Source organism: Archocentrus centrarchus (assembly GCF_007364275.1).
Source record: "Archocentrus centrarchus isolate MPI-CPG fArcCen1 chromosome 18 unlocalized genomic scaffold, fArcCen1 scaffold_23_ctg1, whole genome shotgun sequence".
NCBI lineage: Eukaryota > Metazoa > Chordata > Actinopteri > Cichliformes > Cichlidae > Archocentrus > Archocentrus centrarchus.
Window position 1 is genome coordinate 2,351,583 of NW_022060145.1, and position 21,579 is coordinate 2,373,161.

Sequence of the window (21,579 nt, forward strand, 5' to 3'; positions counted from 1 at the left end):
TTCTTGCTGGTCAGACATAAAATATTTATTAGGTTTATTTGGGCATTGTACACGGATGATGATAAACGAAGCCGTCTGTCAAAAAAGCTCGCTACAGTGAAAAGAGAACAGGAAGAGAACCCGTCTGACAGACAGATGTGTGACAGAGAGAATCCTCATCGGGGAAGCAGCACATTAGCAGCATGGCTTTAGCGGTCCACCTCTCCAAACACTATGTCCTGTGTACCTGTAACAAGAAGTAAATACTGCATGTGAAGCAGCTCCATTTGCACGCTCACTTCTGAATGTCTGGTAGACAAAATCATCGTGACATTCTCACCGATGATGGCCACCACATCTGCTAACATGTGTCCCTTGGCCATTTTATCCAGACCAGCCTAGAAAGAAGCAAACATTCAGTAACATTTAGACGAAGCTGAGCTTGCACAATGGACGAGAACACAAAAGCTGTCGTAATCCGTGAGATTACAGCCTGAAGTTATCACACTAACTACTCTATTAGTTTGTTTATGCAACTTTAAACACATTTTTAGCCTTGTAAACCAAAATTCTAATGAGGGTGTTGAAACGCATTAGCTCATTTACCCATGAGCTAAGATGAACAGGAAGGAGGCTGAGGAGAGCGTTTGAAGAAGAAAAAAAAAAAACTTAAGAAAATATAGTTAATGAACTCAAACTAGCCTAGAGGACAAGCTGTTAAACAAGCTGAATAATTGATAGTCGGTGTGTTTAATATTTCACAGTGTCGTGTGAAGTTTTTAAGTGCGCACCAAGTGAGCGAATCCAGGGGCTTTGATCTTGCAGCGATAGGGTCTGCTGGAGCCGTCTGAAACCAAATATACACCAAACTCTCCCTGCAAGCCACACACACACACACACACAAATACATTCCAGTAAGCACATTACAACACAAGAAAGTCCAATCTAATTAAGACTCAAAAAATCTTATTGAAACTAAGCATTAGTTGCACATTTAAGACTTCACAAGTTGTGCTTATGCTCTACATTTTGAGTGCTCACCTTGGGTGCCTCTATAGCTGTGTATGTGGCTCCTGGGGGGACCTGGTAGCCCTCTGTGTACAGTTTAAAGTGGTGAATCAGAGACTCCATGGACATCTATCAAAATAACACAAGTAAAGCTTGTTGAAAAAACTGCATGCAAAGAAAAAAAGTGTGTGTATACAGAGGAAACGTTAACATGACACCGCGGGGACGCAGAGGTGATTTCCAGCCTTCAGAGCAGCCAAATTAAACTGAATTTTACATTAGAATTGGTTGGATTCTGAAAAGGGGTGTGTGAACACAAATTAACAAGAAATTTAATTCACACATATACGCGATAAAACGCAGGCAAGAAAAAAGAAAACAAAAAAGAAGAAGAAGAAGATTAAATAGCCTGCAGGCTGTACAGTGAATGCAAAAGAGGAAGGCTCTCTACTCAACCCACCTTCATCTCAGACCTCTTAGGTGGGGCCACTTTGGCATCATCCACTTTTATCTCTCCCTCTGGCATCTTGTTCAGTGCCTGGAGCATGATCCTTAGGGACTGCCTCATCTCTTCCACTCTGCACAAGTACCTGAACCATGCATGCACGCACACACACACACGCACGCACACACACATACCCATAAACCACAGGTGCCGATATAACACATCTTACACTACATCAGTACATGATATACACCTCTTACACTTACTCTGCATAGAAGGTGGAGGCAGCAGATTAGCAGTTCAATCTGAATATACACAGGCTGAGATGCAGAGCACCCATGTTTTAGAGGTACTCAGAGTGCGTTACACAATTGTAGTACAGTAACTTGCACAAAGCACAAGAACATGTTTTGTATGTAGTCACAGCTTCAGTCATTCCAAGAGGTTCATCAGAAAACAGGCCAAACTGTGTGGATACCCTTTAACAAATGAGGTCACCAGCTTCTGGTTTCTGTGCTTTAAACTGACTGATGGCTCAGTGTGATCATTTCTCACACGGATTACATATGCTGCCTGCTGCAGGACCCTCAAGCTCACACTGTGTCTGCACCTGAACCAGGATTTCTTTTAAACAGTTGGCCGGGAATGTCGCTGTGTTATGCTTTGTTGGGCTAAATGTTTCAGGCTTAAATTGGGTGGCACGTTTACTTTTGAATTTTAATCTTGCTGCTGTGGTCAGAAACAGAGACATGTCATGACAGGTGCTAAGTGATAAGACTTGCTTCTAGATGCAGCTTTTTATAGAAATGCAACAGACAAATTCGATTAAATTACAACTGACATAAATGCTAAATAATAAGAGGCAGCTGATGCAAATGTGCTTTAGAGAATTTGCAAAAAAGAGGCCAAATACTGCAATTTTATTACCTCTCTTAACCGGGCTTATATCAGCTAAGTAAACAAAACACTTAGAATCACCAATTCAGACATAATCTTGTTGCTGAAAACTCTTGTCCAAGAGTAGGGACCAGTGCTTGTGATAGGTCAACAGTGGCAACATAGGTTTCATCCAGTGTCTCTGGGTAATACTGTCTTCTTACATACTCATATCTGGGCTGCTACAGAGAAGTCTAGCATTTGTCTGGAAGCCTCTTACCTATCATAGCAGTCTCCATTGCTTCCAATGGGAACATCGAACTCCACTTCATCATACTTGTCATACGGCTGAGACTTCCTCAGGTCCCACTTGATTCCAGACCCTCGCAGCATCACTCCACTGGTGGTGGGAAAAACAAAACGATGCATTTCAGGGTTTTCAGAAATAATTTTAGCATGTCAGAGGGCAGACAATCTTGGGAGCAGGTTAGCATAAATCCTCTTCTGGCATTAAAAACCTACTGGTGGGAGGCACAGTGTCAGTTTTGCCACTGAAAACTGAGGACACGGGTTATTTTTGCTACTGGCCTTACTGCTATTTCTAGGACCTTCCTTTATTATGCAAACTAACAAGTTACATTTCCTTCAAATTGCACCATTATTCACACTTTGCTCCGCTTAGTAAATCAGGCCATTAGTGTTAAAAGTGTAACTTAATTTTTAATATGTGAATAATGCCATGGCTCTCCGAACTTCCAGTGATAAGTTACCTGAAACCATAGTTGAGGGCATCCTCAGCAGAAATCACTCCGACGTCCACGGTACGATTTTTCCAGATACGATTGTTGGTGAGCATCTAGATAAAGGAAATCCAACATGAACATTACTTTTATTTTATTTTACTGATGCTCCTCCACATACTAGCAGAGTTTAGAACAGTATGGAGTCATTCACCTCTTCTACTTCATCAATCCGAATGGAGAAATTCTTACACCACTCATAGATGTCATCCATCAGGCCAAGGGGCAAATCCTGAAACGTATTCAGAAACAACAATTTTCCGGTGATCTTTGGATTTGGTCTGATCAGCACTCGTATATTTCTAACCGACAATATAATTGCAGAGCTGCGTATTTGATCATCTTGGTTTTTTTGGGTTAGTTATATACAGTTTTATACTTTGTTTTCAATAAACAAAGATATATATATATATGCTGAACTTTGTTAAAAAATGAAATGAACTCTTCTCCTACCTGATGTACGCCGCCAGGCCTGACATATGCAGCGTGCATCCTTGCTCCAGACACTCGCTCATAAAACTCAAACATCTGCGAAGAGACAAGAATTAAAGTCTTTAACAGATAAAAAAAAAAAAAAAAAAAAATCTACTGGACAATCAACAAGCTGTTCTGACCTGACCTAAGAAACTGTGTCAGGGGGAAAAATAGGGCCACAGAACAGATTCTTCAGACCACAAAAAGACTGTTCACATGTACGGCTGTGTAATGGTTTCAGGATGAGTGGCAGAACTCAAACAGCTGTTTTGCAACAAATACATACAGTGAATATTATGGACTCCAATCATTAAAGAAGGACTACATCTGCATGAAAATACATAGACATACTAGTGCATCTCAAAAATTTTGAATATTGTGAAAAACTTCGATATTTTCCATCCGTTATGTCAGGTCAAGTCACTTTATTTGTACCCGAGAGGTAAATTTGTTGTGCAGTATAGTGAGTCGGCTCATAACAATACAGACATGATTAAAAAGACTAAGACAAAACATGTTGAAAGCAAACACCACATATAAGAACAAATGGAATAAAAACAAAACATGATCAGACATAAAACATAGCAAAAAAAAACACAGCAAGGGGTTAAAACTGGCTAAAACTTATGGTCATAGGAACAAAACTGCTTTTAAAACACTTGGTTTTACATTTGGGCATTTTATATCTGCATCCTGACGAGAGAAGCTGGAACTCACAGCACAAAGGGTGGAAAGTGTCCTTTAAGATTGATCTAGAAATCCTCTGTACCTGCCCAGAGTACAGACACTCTAGATTTAACTGCAGCTCTCCCATCAGCTCACCGCACCACTTTACTAGATGGTTCGGGTAATTCTTATTTTTAAGAGACAGATTACTGAACCATGCCACAGCAGCAAAAGGATAAAACTGATTCAATAAAAGCAGATAAAACAGGGTCAGCAGTGTTTTGTCAATATTAAAAGACGACAGTTTCCTGAGGCAATAAAGATGCTGATTCCCTTTTTTATATACAGCTTCAGTTTGCCTCAAAAGTCAGTTTACTGTCAAAAACTGTGCCGAGATATTTATATGTTTTGACACATTCTACTGCCTGACCCTTTATAACAGTGAGTTCCTGTGCCTGAGTGAGTTTCCTAAAAATCAATGAGCATATCCTTAGTTTTTTGGATATTCATCTGCAGAAAAGATTCATCACACCACTGAACAAAGTCCTGAACGAGTGGACCGTGGTGCCCATCAGCAGACTAAAAATAACTGAATCATCTGGATACTTTAAAATGAATCTTCCCTCCCTGCTGCAACGACACATTTGTATAACAGGAGAGGTGACAGAGCACGTCCTTGTGGGGAGCCGGTGGAGGAACAGACCTGATCAGACAGAGAGCCTTCACTCTCTCTCAGTTCTGTTTGTTAGGAAATCCAAAATCCAATCCACAACTAACTTAGATTTAAATGTTCAAAAAGTAACAAAGTGGAAATGTAATATATTCCACACAATACACAGAAGTGTCAATTCTTCTGTTTATTTTGTCTTGGATAATTATTGCTCAAAATTTTTTTTTAAAAAGGGGAAATTATTACAATATTTCACTTTGAGTGTGCATAATTTACCACTATAAAATTATAAAAGCATATAAAATGATGTGTGTTTCTCAGTTTTGTTCAATACACACAAACACAGTGATGGGGAATGCTGCTGTAGAAGTTCATCATGAAGTTTCCAATCTCTGTGATGATTTGGGCCACCATGTCATTTAATGGTGTAGGTGGTTGTTCTACAGTGTTTTAACAGTCTATTAGTACTTTATGTTTTTCCCAGATCAAGCGCGCACGACCGTAGCGAGATCACGCGTGCACATTGTGCTCTGTGGTAGATGAAATGATACAGGCGCAAGCGGAGATAATAGCGATCCTGTTTGCTAAATGCAGTGACAGCAGAGCTCTGAAAATGAAGCGGTGAAATCCTCAGCCCCGCGCAAGAGCGTCTCAGCAAGGCGCAACGCCCGGCGATCAACCGCGAGCTAGAACACTGTTCACCTTGGTCAATATTTACTCATTTCATTTTATACTGAGACAATGATGTTTTTGAGTTGATACCATCAATGTTATTTTTATATCATGTATTTAAGTATATGAGTCACACACACTGAATTAATGAACACTGAAGATGTTACAGTTACTGGGGTAAAGGTAAGGCCTGTTATAGTCAACACTCATATATGCTTGAGACCTTGGTGGTGGGATGCAGGAACATCTTTGGTTCACATAACTTTGTAACCTCGTGTTGTATTTTACAAAGTTTTATGACAGGCAGGCTCCAAAAGTGGAGATCTGCAGACCCACCTGTGTTTTTATAACAGATAATCATTCCCTTAGATTTCAATACATGTGGCCAATCTCCAAGAGGAGTGAGACAAAAAAAACAAAAAGAAACTTTGTTTTTTTTTTCGTTTATTCAATTTAAAACAACAATTTTCCCCAAGCCTCCATAATACTGCGGAGTGCCAGCAGTATTATGGAGGAGCCCAACAATCCAAGGATCCCCTATGAGCAAGCACTTGGCGACAGTGGGAAGGAAAAACTCCCTTTTGTAAGGAAGAAACCTTCAACAGAACCAGGCTCAGGGAGGGGCAGTCATCTGTCGCGACTGGCTAGGCTAATGTACTTGAGGCAATTGCTGTTTTTCCCTCTATAGAAACTATAATTTAGAATTTAAGCCAATTGAAATCGATCTTCTACTATCAAAAACAAACACAAATTTTAGCAGCTATTCTGAGGTCTTCTGGAGCCAATAATCTCAGTATGAGAGCTGCACTTCCATCCATCTCGGTTAGACTTCAGATGGAAATATCCCCTCAAAACTGATGGGAATACGCATGTGGTCCAGATTGTCTTGCTCTGGTCTTCTCTGGTGCTTCTCTCTTTTTTCTTTTTTCCTCTTCAGACGTCTCTCTCTCAGAGAGGCCAGGTCTGATTTGGTGACCTCGTGGCCAGTATTTTCCTGCTCTCTACTTTTGATCTTCTCTCTTTTTTCTTCTTTCCTCTTCAGACGTCTCTCTCTCAGAGAGGCCAGGTCTGATTTGGTGACCTCGTGGCCAGTATTTTCTTCCTCCCTACTTTCAATCTTCTCTCTTTTTTCTTCTTTCCTCTTCTGTTGTCTCTCTGTCAGGGAGCCCAGGTCTGATCTGGTGACCTCGTGACCAGTATTTTCCTGCTCTCTACTTTTGATCTTCTGTCTCTTTCTTCTTTTTCGTTTTTCTTGTTTCCTCTCCTGAAATCCATCAGAAAGAGGGAAGACAGAGAGCTCCTGTGTCTCACAGGCACTGGTCTCAGGCGCAGAGGTGGGCTTTTCAGCTGTGGTCTCCTGAATTTCAATCGGGGACTCCAAATCTGCTGGTGACTGAGATTTTCTCAGGGTTGAGCTGATAAGCTGTCCAGCTTTTCTAAAAGCCCAGGGAAGCAAGTGATAGGTCAGAAGTAAGAGCGGCATCTTTGTGGATCCAGCGAGTGCAGATGATATTATGCTAACTCTGTAACTGAATCCTTCGGTTGTGCCTTAGAAGACCGCTCTGTAAAACACGAGAGAGTTTGTGGATGTATTTTCAAGATTCCATCCTATTTACAGGGTTCTGATGTTTAATCTTAAATGATGTCACAGTTATTTTTGAATTGTGGTGACATTCCAGAAGACTGTGACATCACCAGGTATACTTAAACTTAAACTTATGTTGACATTGTTGTTACCATGGCAAATGTTTGTTTTTTTCTTTTAAATAAAAGCTGCTTCAATTGGAAAACAAACTGTGGCTTTAAGATCCACTGACTGTATGTTACAGCACAGACCTGTGATTCCCCCCACCCCACATTTTAGCCTGTTTGGAGTGTGTAGTTAGAAAATCCCTCAAAGTTTGGATGTTTCTTTGACTTTTAAGCTTTCTGGGTGTTAGTGCCATCTGCTTTGGTCTGCACACTGTCCAACAAAGCTGGAAGCTGGCATAGCGCTAGGTTTCATTTTCAAGTCATTCAGAAATAAATATTTAAATAAACAAGACTAAATTTGTTGTTGTTAAATTTTGACTGTTCTCCCCTTTAGCACATTTTTTGTAAATGCACCAGCTGCCAGCATCAATTGTAATGGGTGTTTCAATCAAGCATGTACAATATAGACTTAATATTGGCAATGGCTGGCGATGGGTTCACCTGGAGGTGGGGGCTCCAAATCACATTCTGCTTGGGGCCTAATATGGGCCGTCTCTGTGTGTGTATTTGTGCATTCCCTATGTCCTCCTAGATGAGTGGACCAAGCTTTATGGAAATTTGCATAGACACTGCCTAGAGCAGTGGTCACCAACCTTTTTTTAAGCTGCGGACCGGTTTAGTGTTAGAAAATATTTCCACGGACCGGTCTTTAAGGTGTGCCAGATAAATATGTCAAAATAAATGTTACGACCATAATCAAAAGGGTGATATTTTCTAAGTATAATAATAAATGTGAATCCACTGTGTATTCGCATGCAACTCTATCAGCAGCGTCTTCCTAACATCCCGCCACAACACGAATAACATGCTCTCTGCCCACAGCGCCCCCTAGTCAGCTGTTAGAGCCATGGTAACGTTAAAACTTCCCTTCAAAATAAGATACACCGCAAAAACAAATACTGTAGTAATCGCCTCAGTCGGATTCAAATGGCCCCCTTTGGGGTCTAATATCGATTTTTGCTGCAATTGCTTCTGCTTCATCTCTGGATTTGTTTCTGCAAATTTTATAATCTGATATTTTGCTCGTAAATGCGAGTTTGTAGCTTAGCTTGCCATGATTGTCTCCGGTGAAATGAACTGATAAAAACACTAAAGCGATCTCCGGGAGTTGTTAGTGTGTGAAGTTGTGCATGAATGAGCCGATGCATGGAAGTAGGCGGCCGGGAGCTGAGGAGGGTTTTAGCACTAAACTCATCCAGCTTATGCATCACATTTAATTGGAAATGTATTACAATGGGACCAGATTTTTCCTCTGAGGTAGGTGAATATCCCACTGGTTTAGGTGATGATTTTATTGGAATTAATGTTAGGAAAAATCAGGCCCTGCAGATGCCATCTGACCAGAGTGAAAACCCGATTTGTGCGACTTCGACTTAGGCGATTTTTACTGTATAAAGCGCATGAAGAATACAACTCACTATAACGCTGTATCAGTGTGAGCCCTGAGCTTGTTTCTCTGTTACTCATTTTTGGTGGCTTGTGGTTTGGCTGGGTTCGGCCGATTTCACGTGGAGAGTGACTGCAGAGCCGCGGTGTCGAGTGCTGGAGAGAGTCGGCATGATGGATGGGTCCGCCTCACTACTATCCCCGGTGTTGATAAATAAAAATGGTAAATGGACTAGTTCTTACATAGCGTGTTTCTACTCTTGTTGAGCACTCAAAAATTTAAACAAGCATAACGTAGGTCAACCAACCGATTTCGTTAGACGGGCACAAAGCTTCTGGGCTTAAGTTTAGCGGTGACCTATCACGTGAGCAGAAACGTCTTGACACGTCAAGAGAGTCATAGAGGGAAGTAACGGAGAGAATCCGCCCATCAAAATAAAACATCGTTCAGACTCAGATAATAAGTAAAACAGAAATAATGTAAGTTATTTATTCTTTAAATGCGGCCCAGTACCAAATGTCCCACGGCCCGGGGGTTGGGGACTTCTGGCCTAGAGCACTGTGCGGGCCAGCATCTATATGGCGTACACAAATATTTTTACAAATCCCACAATTGTATATATTTGTCCTGTTGGGAATTTTTAATTACTTTTAAATTTGCATTTACTGTTATTTTTATATCATGCATTAAAGTATATTAGTCACACACAATGAATTAATGAACACTGAATGCGTTAAGGTTACTGGGGTAAAGGTAGGGCTGGGCGATATTCTGAGTTTAAGAAATATCAATATATTTACATACGTGACATAAGATGAGACAATACTTTTTATATCGCTATAGTCGTGCTACAATCATACTAGTACATCCACCAGTTCACCTTTCTCTTCTCCCAGGTTGTCTCTGCACAACTTTACACTGCCCCGCCTCTCTCCACTTCACCCGTTAATCATGCAGGAAGCAACAGCATGGCAGTGTTCCCAACTTAGTGACTTTGTTGATAGATTTAGCGGATTTTCAGACCCTGCTGGTGACTTTTTTTTCCCCAAAAAGCGACAAATTTAACGACTTTTTCCCGGTGATGTTGGCAACTTTTGGAGAGTTTTGGAAACCTGAAATCCTCCGCTGTCGCCGTGTTTTGTGTACATACAGCCTTCGTACGCTTTGGCATCGCCTGGACCCCCAAGAGTACCTGGCTGTTGATTTGTACCATGAGTCAAGTGAACTTAATAGCCGAAGTGGGTCTTTTTTGTGTGTTCGTGATGCAGCCCATAGACGCCAAGTTGAGCGGGTGACCCTGTTGCTATGATCCGTCAGCACATATATTCAGTCTGTTTACATGTCTTGTTATTTGCACAGAGTACTAGATGTACACGAGTACAAACGGGAGGAAGCACATTTTGAAGTCTACTTCACTGGAGACTGGCTTATTAAAGAATAAGTCAGCCTTTTGCTGTTTTTGCTCCGTCTCTTTTCTGTTTACATTTTAATAGCACAGCTGTGAGTCTTTTGTTATGGAGGAGAAAAAAAAGTATTCATTTATTTGAATAAAACTTGCCAATAGTTGATTTTTGAGCAATTTCTCATGTATAGCTACAGCTAAATGTTAATAAAAGTGCCTGTGTGACATTTGGGACATGTACCTTTCACTCTAGCTTTTCACATATATCGTATGTCGCCATTCAACTAAAAAATATAGAGATATTTTTGGTCCATATCGCCCAGCCCTAGCTGACATGAAGGATTTCTGAACAGCATATTTTTCAATAAGTATGGACGGAGCAGTGACTGATTGCAGTTTTAATGAATGATGAAGACCACTTCTGCAAAACTGGTTGTCTGCATAAGTAGCAGTGACTTACCTGAGCATTCTAGGTCACTACAATTCATGAATCTTCTGAGGTTATCAAATTTTATGGCCAGCACAAGAATCAGACTCAAACAGCTGACTCATTTTACAATCCTGTCACTTCTGGAATACTTTCAGTGACTCATTGAAAATGTGAAGTCAGATATGACCCACACACAGACTCACACTGAGGATATTGTTAAAGCAAACACCTGAAGAGCTGGAGGTCACGGTGCCACTAGCTGACAAGAACATATCTACTGCTTATGAATCAAACCCACTGCTATTTTAGGAGCAGGCTGGACAGAAATAAAAAGCACAAAATTCCTCAAGAGCTTTGAAAATAAAATGGCACGCTGCATCTGGGCTACGCTGTAACACTGAGGGTTGCGATGCAGTGTTCATTACCTTCTCTCGCTCCTCAAACATCCAAAAGAAGGGAGTCATGGCGCCGATGTCAAGGGCATGTGAGGTGACGGCCATGATGTGATTCAGGATGCGAGTCAACTCTCCATACAGCACTACAAAGAACACAGAACACAAACGATTATTAAATAGTTACCAAAAATAAAACACGGCTGTTCGAGCAAAAGTGGAAACATTTCACAGGTTCCAGCTGATCAGTTTTTCCTCTTCCTCACACACACCCACACACACACACACACACACACACACACACACACACACACACACACACACACACACACACACACACACACACACCCTCCAATAGATGTGAATTGGGGTTCATATCTTGCACAAGGATACTTTGACATTCAGGCTGGAGAAACTGGAGAGTGAACCGCTGACCTTCCGATTGGTAGATGACCCGCTCTACCTCCTGAGTCACAGGGACTCAAGAGGGAGAACCACAGGTCAACTAGGTCTGTGACCTGTGGTTCTCACTGTTTCCTGTTGAGGGTTTCAGCTGGTGTACTGAATCCTGGCAGCCTGCTACACAAACAGTTACTCTACACAGGGGAATGTTGCATTTTAAGATTTTTTTTTCTCTTTTTTTAAATAAGCTAAAATTTCAACTTAGTTCATGTATGCTATGCATTTGTGGCTGCCTGATATTTACCAGAAACATCATTTGCTGAATACAAAGTTAAAGGTAAGAGGCACGCATCTACGGCAAAGAAACACGTCAAAAATGACATCTATATAAAGCCTATGCTGTGAACTTGCTAACAGACCAACAGAAGCCATCAGGAATTCTGTTTATTTAGCGCCCCCTTGTGTGTCAGACCATGTAACTGCATATTAAAATACAACTGCATGAAAACAAAGGGTCAAAAACAGAAGCATACCAGACCAAAAAAAAAAATTTTTCCAAATCAACATGGTAATTATTTAAAAATTTTATTAGAAAGTTTAATAAAAGTGGTCATGAAATCAAGCTTTCAAGCTTTTTTTTTGGCAAATTAAAGGTAATAAGTGTATAGTAGAGCAATGCTGACCAAGTAACATGAAACTGCTCAAAATTAAATAAGATTTCATATTTTATCTTATTGAACATTTTTTCTTATAGTCTTAAAAACTCCACCTGCAAATTTAAAAATGGAGAAATTAAGACCATATTTTTTCTTGAAATACAGCCAAATATAAAAGTATAGCTAAAAAGTATGTTAAGGACAACCCCAAGAAAGAAGGAATCATGAGGATATGTGAACATTTTGAAAGAAACCCTCAAGCAGTCAGCAGCAAAAGTGGGACTGAGTTTCTCTCTGATGAGGGCAATACCCCAAAACATAAATCACTCCTGGTGAAAAAATACCTCCAGAAGATCAAAATGAACGTTACTGACTGGCCTGCACAAAACCCTGACTTGAATCCCACTGTAAAACTGTGGGGTGAATGGCAAGAAGTCCATGCAAGAAGACATCCTCCATCTGGAGGAGCTTGCAAGATTCACCAAAGAAGAACAGGCTGGGATTGCTCAGGAGACACATGCAAGACTTACAAAAAACTGCAAAAACAACTGCAGGCTGTTATCCAGCAAAAAAGACCCACAACTGTCTATCAGCATCAGGGGGGCTAATTTTGACCCTGGCATTTGGACTTTGTGAAATAATATATTTCTGTGTGCAAATTTAAATAATGTAAGAATTCAAAATAAAACTAGGATGGTTGGAAAAGTTGTGTTAAAAATTCCTTGCATTGTTTAACCACACTTGAGAAATGCTTTTAAAAAAAAAATTATATTTTAATGAAGGGGCTAATAATTCTGTCCTCATCTGTACGTGGATCAGATGTGCAACTTGTGCGACCACCGATCTGCTTAGGGAACAAACACAGCTGTTCAGCTGTCTCTCTACACTCCATGTGTAGCTGGGAAAGTGCTGCCTGAGAGTCTTCTCATTCACACTCCTAGCAGCCCAAACATGAGCACTTGTGCTTCTGCCTCATAAGCTGTATGCGTCAGCCTAACGTGACATGGCTTTAAATCTATCCCAACCACATGATTGGTTCAGCACAATGCTATTCTCATCGTCATTGGCCCTTTGTGTTGTCTGTCAAAGCGTGCACAATAATTATTTTTAGTGTTTTATTTCCCAGCTGTACCTTAGATGTTTGCATATCTGACTATTTATGTTCAGTACCTCTGATCCACTGTGCACGGAGTGGGGCCTGGATGTTGAGTAGCTTCTCCACAGCCAGAGAGTAGGCCTGCTCATTGCACATCATAGAAACATAGTCCAGACGGTCAAAGTAGGGCAAAGCCTGCAACAGAAAGTGTTAAGACATGTGACAAAGGTCTTCTTAATGTATCCTACATAAATTCAGCTGATATCAAAAGTTTCATTCAGTTTTTTCTGAAGTCAGAGTATCCCTTTGCTCTAGTGAGGTTTGTGCAGGTCATATGACCTCATTTAGTTTTAATAATACAGGAGGGCATTTTACTGTGTAAAATACAGAAGTCACAGGGACTCCCATCTTGGACAAAAATGACAGACAATGCCCCTACACTTACATACGTGCAAAATAATTGAACAGTTATATAGTGGATGTAGGTTAGAGAGCGCAGAGACCATTTAAAAAAAATTATTCAATAGTTCAGTACCTGCAGGTACGTCTTGTACTCAATTAGCTTTTCAGTGCCACGATGAAGCAGGCCAATGTGTGGGTCACACTTCTTGACAGACTCTCCACTGAGCTCCATCACCAGACGCAACACACCGTGAGCTGCAGGATGCTGAGGGCCAAAGTTAAGCGTCAGGTTGGACACGTCCTTCTCTGCAGGAGGATCTTTATCTGATAAAGAAAGCAAAAAGTGAAAGATGAAACTAAAGTTTCAACAGACCGACAGCTTGATATTTCTTTTCTTCAAACCAATAACCATAATGCAGAATAAGCTGCCCAAAGTACTGGCACATCTTAAATCAACTGCACTGTGGAAATATAAACACTTAAGTCATGCACTAAATGCCTGCCTCCCATCTTAATGAAGGTTGGCAGTCAGAAAACACCAGGGACAATAATGGAAACACATCAAAAGTGTTATCATTCTATCTCTGCCAAAGTCTGATATGACACATTTTAACTTGGAATGTTTTCAACTCTCCCACAGTGCTGGCAGCTCACGTTATAGTTCCCTTTTAATTACAATTAAAAAAAAAAAACATACTTGAGATGAGTAGTCATCAAAGAACAGCAGTGTTTTCTACTAGTAGTCTTCAAAGTAAAGTATGAGTGTATGTGAATGGTACCATTCCATGGGGGTGGTGTCCACTTCTCATTAACAGTAGCGGGGTACATCACCGCCCCAGCAGACTTCTCCATCCACTCCACATCTGGATGACACTGTTTCTGCCTGTGAAACACAGTGACTATTTTTAAATGAAGTAAGTATGAGGCTGGGTGGTAGCATTACATTTCACTGCCAAGACATCAGAACTTTAACCTCCAGCACAAGAAGCTGATACCTCAGGCTACTTGCGTGCTTTTATCTCATGAGGCCTCATTTAGAACTACACCCAGTCTGCCCACCTGAGGACTGATTATCAAAAGGTGGCTGATTAAGGAAGCATGCAGAGCAGAGATATACAGTTAAGTGAAAAGAAAGCTTTTAAATACACCCATGATTCGATAGCTTGGAAAGCCACATTTAGCAGCAATAACTTCAAGTAATTGTTTTCTGTATGACTTTATCAGTCTCACACATTATAGAGGAATTCTGACCTACCGGTACTTAAGTTAACTGAGGTTTGCAGACATTTGCACAGGTCTCTTAAAGTACCCCCACAGCATTTTAATTAGGTTTAAGTCTTGGAACCACTAGCCCTCATTTACTAGTATGTGCATGGAAACATTGTTATCCTGCATAAAAAACAAGTGTGTACACAAAATGACTGCACTGTTTATGAAAGGTGCGCACCAGCCTATTTTGTTCTTATAACCATGTGTATGTTAGTAAATCAGAATCAATCTGAACCAACAGGCTTGTAAGAGGCCAGAAAATGCACACTTTTCCATGTTTCCACCACGAGTTTGAAAAATAAAAACATTTTAAAAAACTCATATCATTCCCTCTGAGACATGCACTGTGGCTCAAGTAAAATGAAATAATAAAAAAATCTAAATTCTCCAGCATCGTGGGATAGTACCAAGCAATAACAATTAATACTATTATTATTAATCAGTGTTCTAGCTAGCGGTTGATCGCCGGGCGGCCTTGCGCAGGGCAGAAAATTTCACCGCTTCATTTTCGGAGCTCTGCTGTCACTGCAGTTAGCAAACAGGAGCGCACCCCGCCCCGGCTAGGTAGCTGCTATTATCGCCGCTTGCGCCTGCATTATTTCACCGCATTATTTATACCACAGAGCACCGGCAGTTTCATTCACAATGTGCACGGTGATCACGCTACGGCCGTGCTTGCCGTCAAAATGTTTTTTATACTTTAATCCCTGATTAGCCACTAAAAATAGACCTGCATTAGAAACGAGGTTGCTTGTGAATAAAAAGCATTACAGCGTTAAGCTCATGCAGCTCCCAGTTTTTCAACAAAAACACAACAACAGCTGTTTTACGTGCAGTCTGTCTGCAGCGCAAAGAGGCGGAGCTGTTACTGAGACGGTGAGGTCAGGTGGAGCAACCCGGAAACAGCTGGAGGTCCTTCATCAACCACCTGATCAGCAACATGAAGAGAAGAGAACTTTGTTTGCTCCATCCACCTTGTTTCACACAGAGAAACATCTGCAGTACTTAAGTTAAAATATGCAGATGATTTTTTTAATACGAAAAATGATTTCTTATCTGATTACCTGATTAATTGATGGAATAATGGATAGAATACTCAATTGCTAAATTAATCGATAGTTGCAGCCCTACTTGTATTCAGAAAGCCATAGTCAAACATTAGTTTTCAGCACCAGTGGAGCTGTGAAAGGCCTTCAAGAAAAAAATTACAGGTGGTTGATATTCGAATGATAAAACATCTGGATTATGTTTTTGTGTGTATGGTTTTTGCGTGATTTCTGCAAACCCATTAGTGGAAGGAAAAGGCACTCTGGGACACATTAAATGCATGATATAAGTGTAACTCTTCTGGATTATATGCAAAAATTATCATGCTATCAATCTAATTAGGCCTGATTTAGAGTTCTGCATCGGTCCTACATACATAACCGACATGCACCTCGAGAAATGTAACTACACGTCCACAAAGACTTATTACTGCCTAGGCTTCAGAGGTGCTTTCCGGTTACATGCGTAGGCCCCGTCACTCAATTAACAAGCAGGAGCAGCATTTAGCGGTTAGCATTAGCTTGCTAATTAGCATAGAACCCTGCTTCCACTTATCGAATTCAGGCAGAGTGAACCCTGGACAGGTTACCAGGGCTAACAGAGAGAGACAGACAACCACTTGCACTCACATTCACACCTATGGGCAATTTAGAATCACCAATTAAACTAAACCCATAAAAATATTGATAAAGCTCTGATTTGTGGTGAAACATTTGTACGCATGATTTATGCACAGACTTAGGTGTTTGCATTGTTTGTGAATCAGGGTCATTGTCCAAGAAGTCTTGTGGGGTTTTTTCTTTTTCAGATGCAAATTTGCAAACCTAAGCCGTGCTGTCATGTCCTATTTAGATGCAAAAGCCTTTCTTCTGGCAAACCTTTCAAAAAAGCCATACTTGTTCAGTCTTTTTCTAATTGTAATGTCATGAATTTAATCATTTAACTTTAACAAGAGTACACAGAGTCCTGTGAAAACTATTTTTCATGTATTGATGCTAAATGTTACAACACTGCAAATATACAGAGGCATAAATATGTAACTAACACTACACAATAGATTTATGTCACACTGAATTGGGTATATATCAGTACATTAAGGAACGAGGGTCATTTCAGACCCTCTTGAGCCTCCTAAATCAACTTAATCTCACTCTTTCGTCAAAAACTGCATATTTATATATTAAAACATTCTGACCTTACACTGAAAAGGTAAAATACCTGTAGTAAACAATGACAGCTCTGCAGGTAACGACCCGACAGGGACAGATCTATACGATCCCGTACGCGTCGCAAACTGCTGAGGACACTGTTTTCGCTAAGCACGCAACTAACAAAGATGTTTTCCATGTAGATTCATAGTACAAACTGTATCCATGGAGTCTTTCATTTTTTTTTAATTTTTTTTTAGAAACAAAGCCGGATTATGTAGCATTTTGCTAGCATGAGAGTTTCGGCGTGCATACTTGTGAGGAGCTGAAGCTAAGACCGCCAGAGGAACAAAGATAACACATGGCGTCACGTTTTGTCTTTTTGTTATCATACCTGTTCTGCAGCAGCGTACAGCCAGGGCTCAGCAAATTATGGCCTAATAGTAATTTTGTTGAAGGACGTCCGAGTTTGCTAAGCGACCTCAACATTGTGGCCGCCATATTGGCTGTTGGACAACCTCCGGCCAATGACGTAAGGAGTTTCTTCTTCTGTAGTTTTAGTAGTGTAGTGGCTGCCGCCTGTCGGTCAAATGTAGCCCATTTATTTACGGATAGATAGACAGATAGACAGATAGATAGATAGATAGATAGATAGATAGATAGATAGATAGATAGATAGATAGATAGATAGATAGATAGATAGATAGATAGATAGGTGACCTGTCCAGAGTGTGGGCTATTGTATTAAATAATATATTCAATATTTTTTTTTACAAAACAAGCAAAATCTTTCTCATTAAATAATAAAGTATTAAAATATTACTGCTTTGTATAAACATATATCATTTTAGCTGAAAGATGACAAACACCAGTCTTTATAAAAAACAGTGCTTTTATTTATGTAATACTGTGGAAAAATAATTACATACCATTTTTAAAAAATATTGAAGATAATGAAATTAAAAAATGAGAGTTTGATAACGTTTGTTGTACATCTTTTGAACAGTTTTCTCTGCTACGAAGAACAGTACAATAAGATAAACATTGGATTTTTCTAAATTCAAAGACACAATAATACAGGATACAGTCCTACCAGAGGTATAAAAGTACTGTAACAGGATTGTGAGAGAAATGATATGGACATATACTTTAAACACACACCCACACACTTCGACACAGACATGCACACACACATGCATACAATAGTCACGCAAGCTCTCCAGTCGGGCGCTGCGTGTTTAAAGTATGTTTCCCATACACACACAGTCATTCACACATCTATACAAACACACTGTACAAATTGATGTGTGCGCCTACGCCCACGCACTCCCCCTTGATCCCTCTCTCTCTCACACACACACACACACACACACACACACACACACACTCGCACACCCACATGCTCACAGTCATACACTACTACATGTCAATATTGTGGACAAGCCTTCATTAAACCTCTCCTTACATGTTCTCCTCTGGCCATTTTTGGCAGACAGATGATGAGGAATGATTCAAAATGGAAATGTGTGACATGTTCCCCTATAAGGCCACTCTAAACCCAACATCTGTGTTCTCTCTCTGTCTCCACCAGGCTTGTAGTTAAGAGCTCAGAGAAAAATGCTCCAGCCTACAAAAATTGCCTGGGAATGACTCAAGGCCCCCAAGCCTGGTTTGTAAAGCAACAGCCGCCAATAGTAGGAGCTTCTACTGCATATACATGGTCTAAGGTGAAGAACAACATGAACACTTGGCACTAGGTTTCTTTTATACACTGATACACCCTTCTGATGTGAAATACGACCTGAATTCAGGCTCTTCTGTTGGCACTCTGTCTCAGTGGATTTCCTTCAGGCACACACGCCTGAGCTATGTGCGCTCTTGTTCAAAGTTTTGGTCCATACATACACATTACATGTTTTTACATTGACAAAAATAATTCTGTAATGTTAAAAAATAGAATACAAAGCTCTAGTCTTGTGTGCAAATAAAAAGAAGACATAACACAGATATAGATGTCTAAGACGTCTAAGCATGAATACTGTAGATGCAGTGCAAAATGACAACAACCCTCCCGAGCCCACCCCCAGCCCAACCCTCCCCTGCCCTGCCTAACAGGCATGATGGCAAGTACCACTGTACACAAGGGCATTCTGGGCTACTATGTGTATGTGCTCTATGATCACTGAATAAGTCAACCAGCAAAAAAAAAAAAAAAAAAAAGTAAAAATGTCGGCCAGAAATGACTTCCACCGGTTGAGGTTTCTTCCGATCAGTTTGTACCATATTTTTCAGTTTGCTTTAAGACGTTCTCTCATCATTTTACGTCAGTTCACAGCAAAGGCTATGGGCGCCAAAAATCAGCGATCTCTTGTCCTCTCTCGGGTTCTTGCTCTCATTACCCATCTTGATTGTGACTTGCGCTGTCCGCTCTTTCAGAGCTCAGATTTACAAACACATCGGGAGTGAAGGAATTCGAAGCTGTGGAATTTCCCTTCCCTGTCTCATTAAGCTCCTTCCTATCCACCCTCTCTTTTTGCTCTCTCAGTTTCCCCTACCCCCTGTCTCATGGGCATGGTTGTCTGGTTTTGTGCCTGTGTGTGTGATGTTTTTCTTTTTTTGTGTTCTGTAGTTGTGTTTGTGTTTAGTAGGGTTCATGTTAGCGTGTGATAATGTGCGCATGTAAATTTGTGACCGAGTGTTTTTAGGTGTGACTCTATTTATAAGATGCTTCCTCATGCGCAGCTAAGACTGTGAGGTGGTTATGCATCTCTGTCTCACACGTGAGTCTGCATCCGTTGTGTGTGCCGGCTGTGGGAGTAGTCAGAGTGTTGTGAGGTGTAGGAGAAGCGAGTGGAGCTGCCGTACTTCCCTAGTCCAGTCTCTGATCCCGAGGGAGGTGGACCTCCTGGGCCAACCCCAACCCCAGGACTGCCCACCCCAGATCCCACCCCATACATCTCATAGGATGGGCCAGCCTCAAGAGGAGCCAGGCTGGATGGTGCAAAACCCATTCGGTAGGTCTGGTAGTGTGAGGGGTATCCATAGTTGTCATAGGCCAGTTGGGAAGTGGAGTCCAGGAGGCTACAGTCCCCAGGGAAGTCACTGGCTGCAGGGGTAGGGTTAGCTGGGGGCTGCTGGCTTTGGCCCCCACGGGTGAAGGTGTTGAACTGGGCATAGCTGATGTGGGACAGTCTGGAAGGCGGTCGGGGGTCGTAGCAGGCTTGCGGGCGTCCAGGTGAAGTGAGGGGGCCAGGGGGACCCGGGGCTCCTCCGCTGGCTGTGGCACCTGAGCCACCAGTGCTGCTGCTAATAGATGCAGCTCCCCCTGGTGTTCCTGTGGGGGAGCGGTAGTCTGAGTAGTGCATGGTGGAATGGGAGGCAGGACGCACTTCGTCATGGGTGGAGGCTCGCACATTGTAATAACCATTTGTGGGGTCCTGAAGAGAGAAAGAGAGGCAGAGAAAGGCAGCAAGAAACAAAAGACAGAATGAGTAAAAAGAGAAGAGTTAATAAACAAAGGAATTTTGTACACGAGTGTAAAGGTCAAAGGTCTGTGCAGGAAATAATATTCCTTCCTGAGCCCACAGAGATTTGTTTGTTGTTGCAGAAGAGCTGATCAGTGTCAAGGTGCAGATTCATTAAAATTGTGTTGTGCGGGCAGTTTGCTTCTTATTTGTGACTCAGCTGCTTGAGTCCTTCACACAAACGTATGCAAATTGATTTCCTGGGAGTCTTCAAAAAATTACAATGCACATCGCAGGTTTTGTCTGCAGGACTGACCTATCAAACCCCACAGCCTAGAGTACCCTGAAATGATGTCACTTCTAATCAACTTTAAAAAGCCATTTTTTTGTATATGTAATAACTTTAATGCAAGGGTGGGAAATGTTACCTACTTCTTGTTAGAACAAACATGTACATAAAGCCAGTGGTTACACAGCAGTTAAAAATAGCAACAGGATAGCATGGAAGAGTACACTGAGTAGATGTAAGATACTATAACCCTGATAAAACTGTACTAAAGTATTTATACAAAAGTATTTTTTAATTTATGTATGCCAAAAAACATGTAAAATAAAGTTTTAACTGGTGCTACAGGACTTCAAATCTATTTCATAATATCAAATTTGAACTTTGGTGCCGTTTTTTTAAACTTTCCGTATATCTGAAATCTTACCTTCTTGATACCATAGTTATAAAACTTGAATAAACAAATCAACATAAGAAGAAGAAGAAGAATCGCGTAAATGTTCATTTATTACATAGGTCGTTTTGTCCTCTCTCTCCCCTCACTCCCAGCCGGTCGTGGCAGATGGACCCCCCCCCCCCCCCCCCCCTCCCTCCCTCCCTGAGCCTGGTACTGCTGGAGGTCTCTTCCTGTTAAAAGGGAGTTTTTCCTTCCCACTGTTGCCAGGTGTTTGCTCATAGGGGGGTTGTTTTGTCTGTTGGGTTTTCTCTGTAATTATTGTAGGGTCTTTACTTTACAGTAGAAAGCACCTTGAGATGACTGTTTGCAGGGGTTTGGTGCTATATAAATGAAACTGAATTGAACTGAATTATACATTTTTTGAACATTTATTATTACAGACTCTCTTTCTCACCTCCA

The 21,579-nt window shown here is 41.0% G+C and overlaps 2 protein-coding genes across 4 annotated transcripts in view; both read right to left on the minus strand.

Annotated features, from left to right (window-relative positions):
* Positions 1-3: 3 nt before the first annotated feature.
* Positions 4-17,504, minus strand: ndufs2 (NADH:ubiquinone oxidoreductase core subunit S2). The gene is made up of 14 exons (XM_030722598.1): positions 17,368-17,504; positions 14,289-14,392; positions 13,643-13,833; positions 13,182-13,302; positions 10,987-11,099; positions 3,562-3,636; positions 3,263-3,340; positions 3,079-3,164; positions 2,589-2,708; positions 1,448-1,577; positions 1,021-1,116; positions 771-854; positions 320-377; positions 4-226 (listed from the first exon to the last, which is right to left on the minus strand). Exons 1-14 carry the CDS (start codon positions 17,472-17,474, stop codon positions 189-191), a joined length of 1,401 nt encoding a protein of 466 aa, XP_030578458.1. The 5' UTR covers positions 17,475-17,504; the 3' UTR covers positions 4-188.
* Positions 17,505-19,127: 1,623 nt separating this feature from the next.
* Positions 19,128-21,579, minus strand: part of kirrel1a (kirre like nephrin family adhesion molecule 1a) — a 29,547-nt gene continuing 27,095 nt past the window's right edge. For 2 of the 3 annotated variants that reach the window (XM_030722667.1, XM_030722666.1), the window contains one exon: positions 19,128-20,410. In XM_030722667.1, the coding sequence (XP_030578527.1) occupies positions 19,748-20,410 (663 nt within the window). In that variant the 3' untranslated portion in view covers positions 19,128-19,747. The remainder of the gene's footprint in view (positions 20,411-21,579) is intronic. The other variant, XM_030722665.1, reaches the window with a different exon arrangement.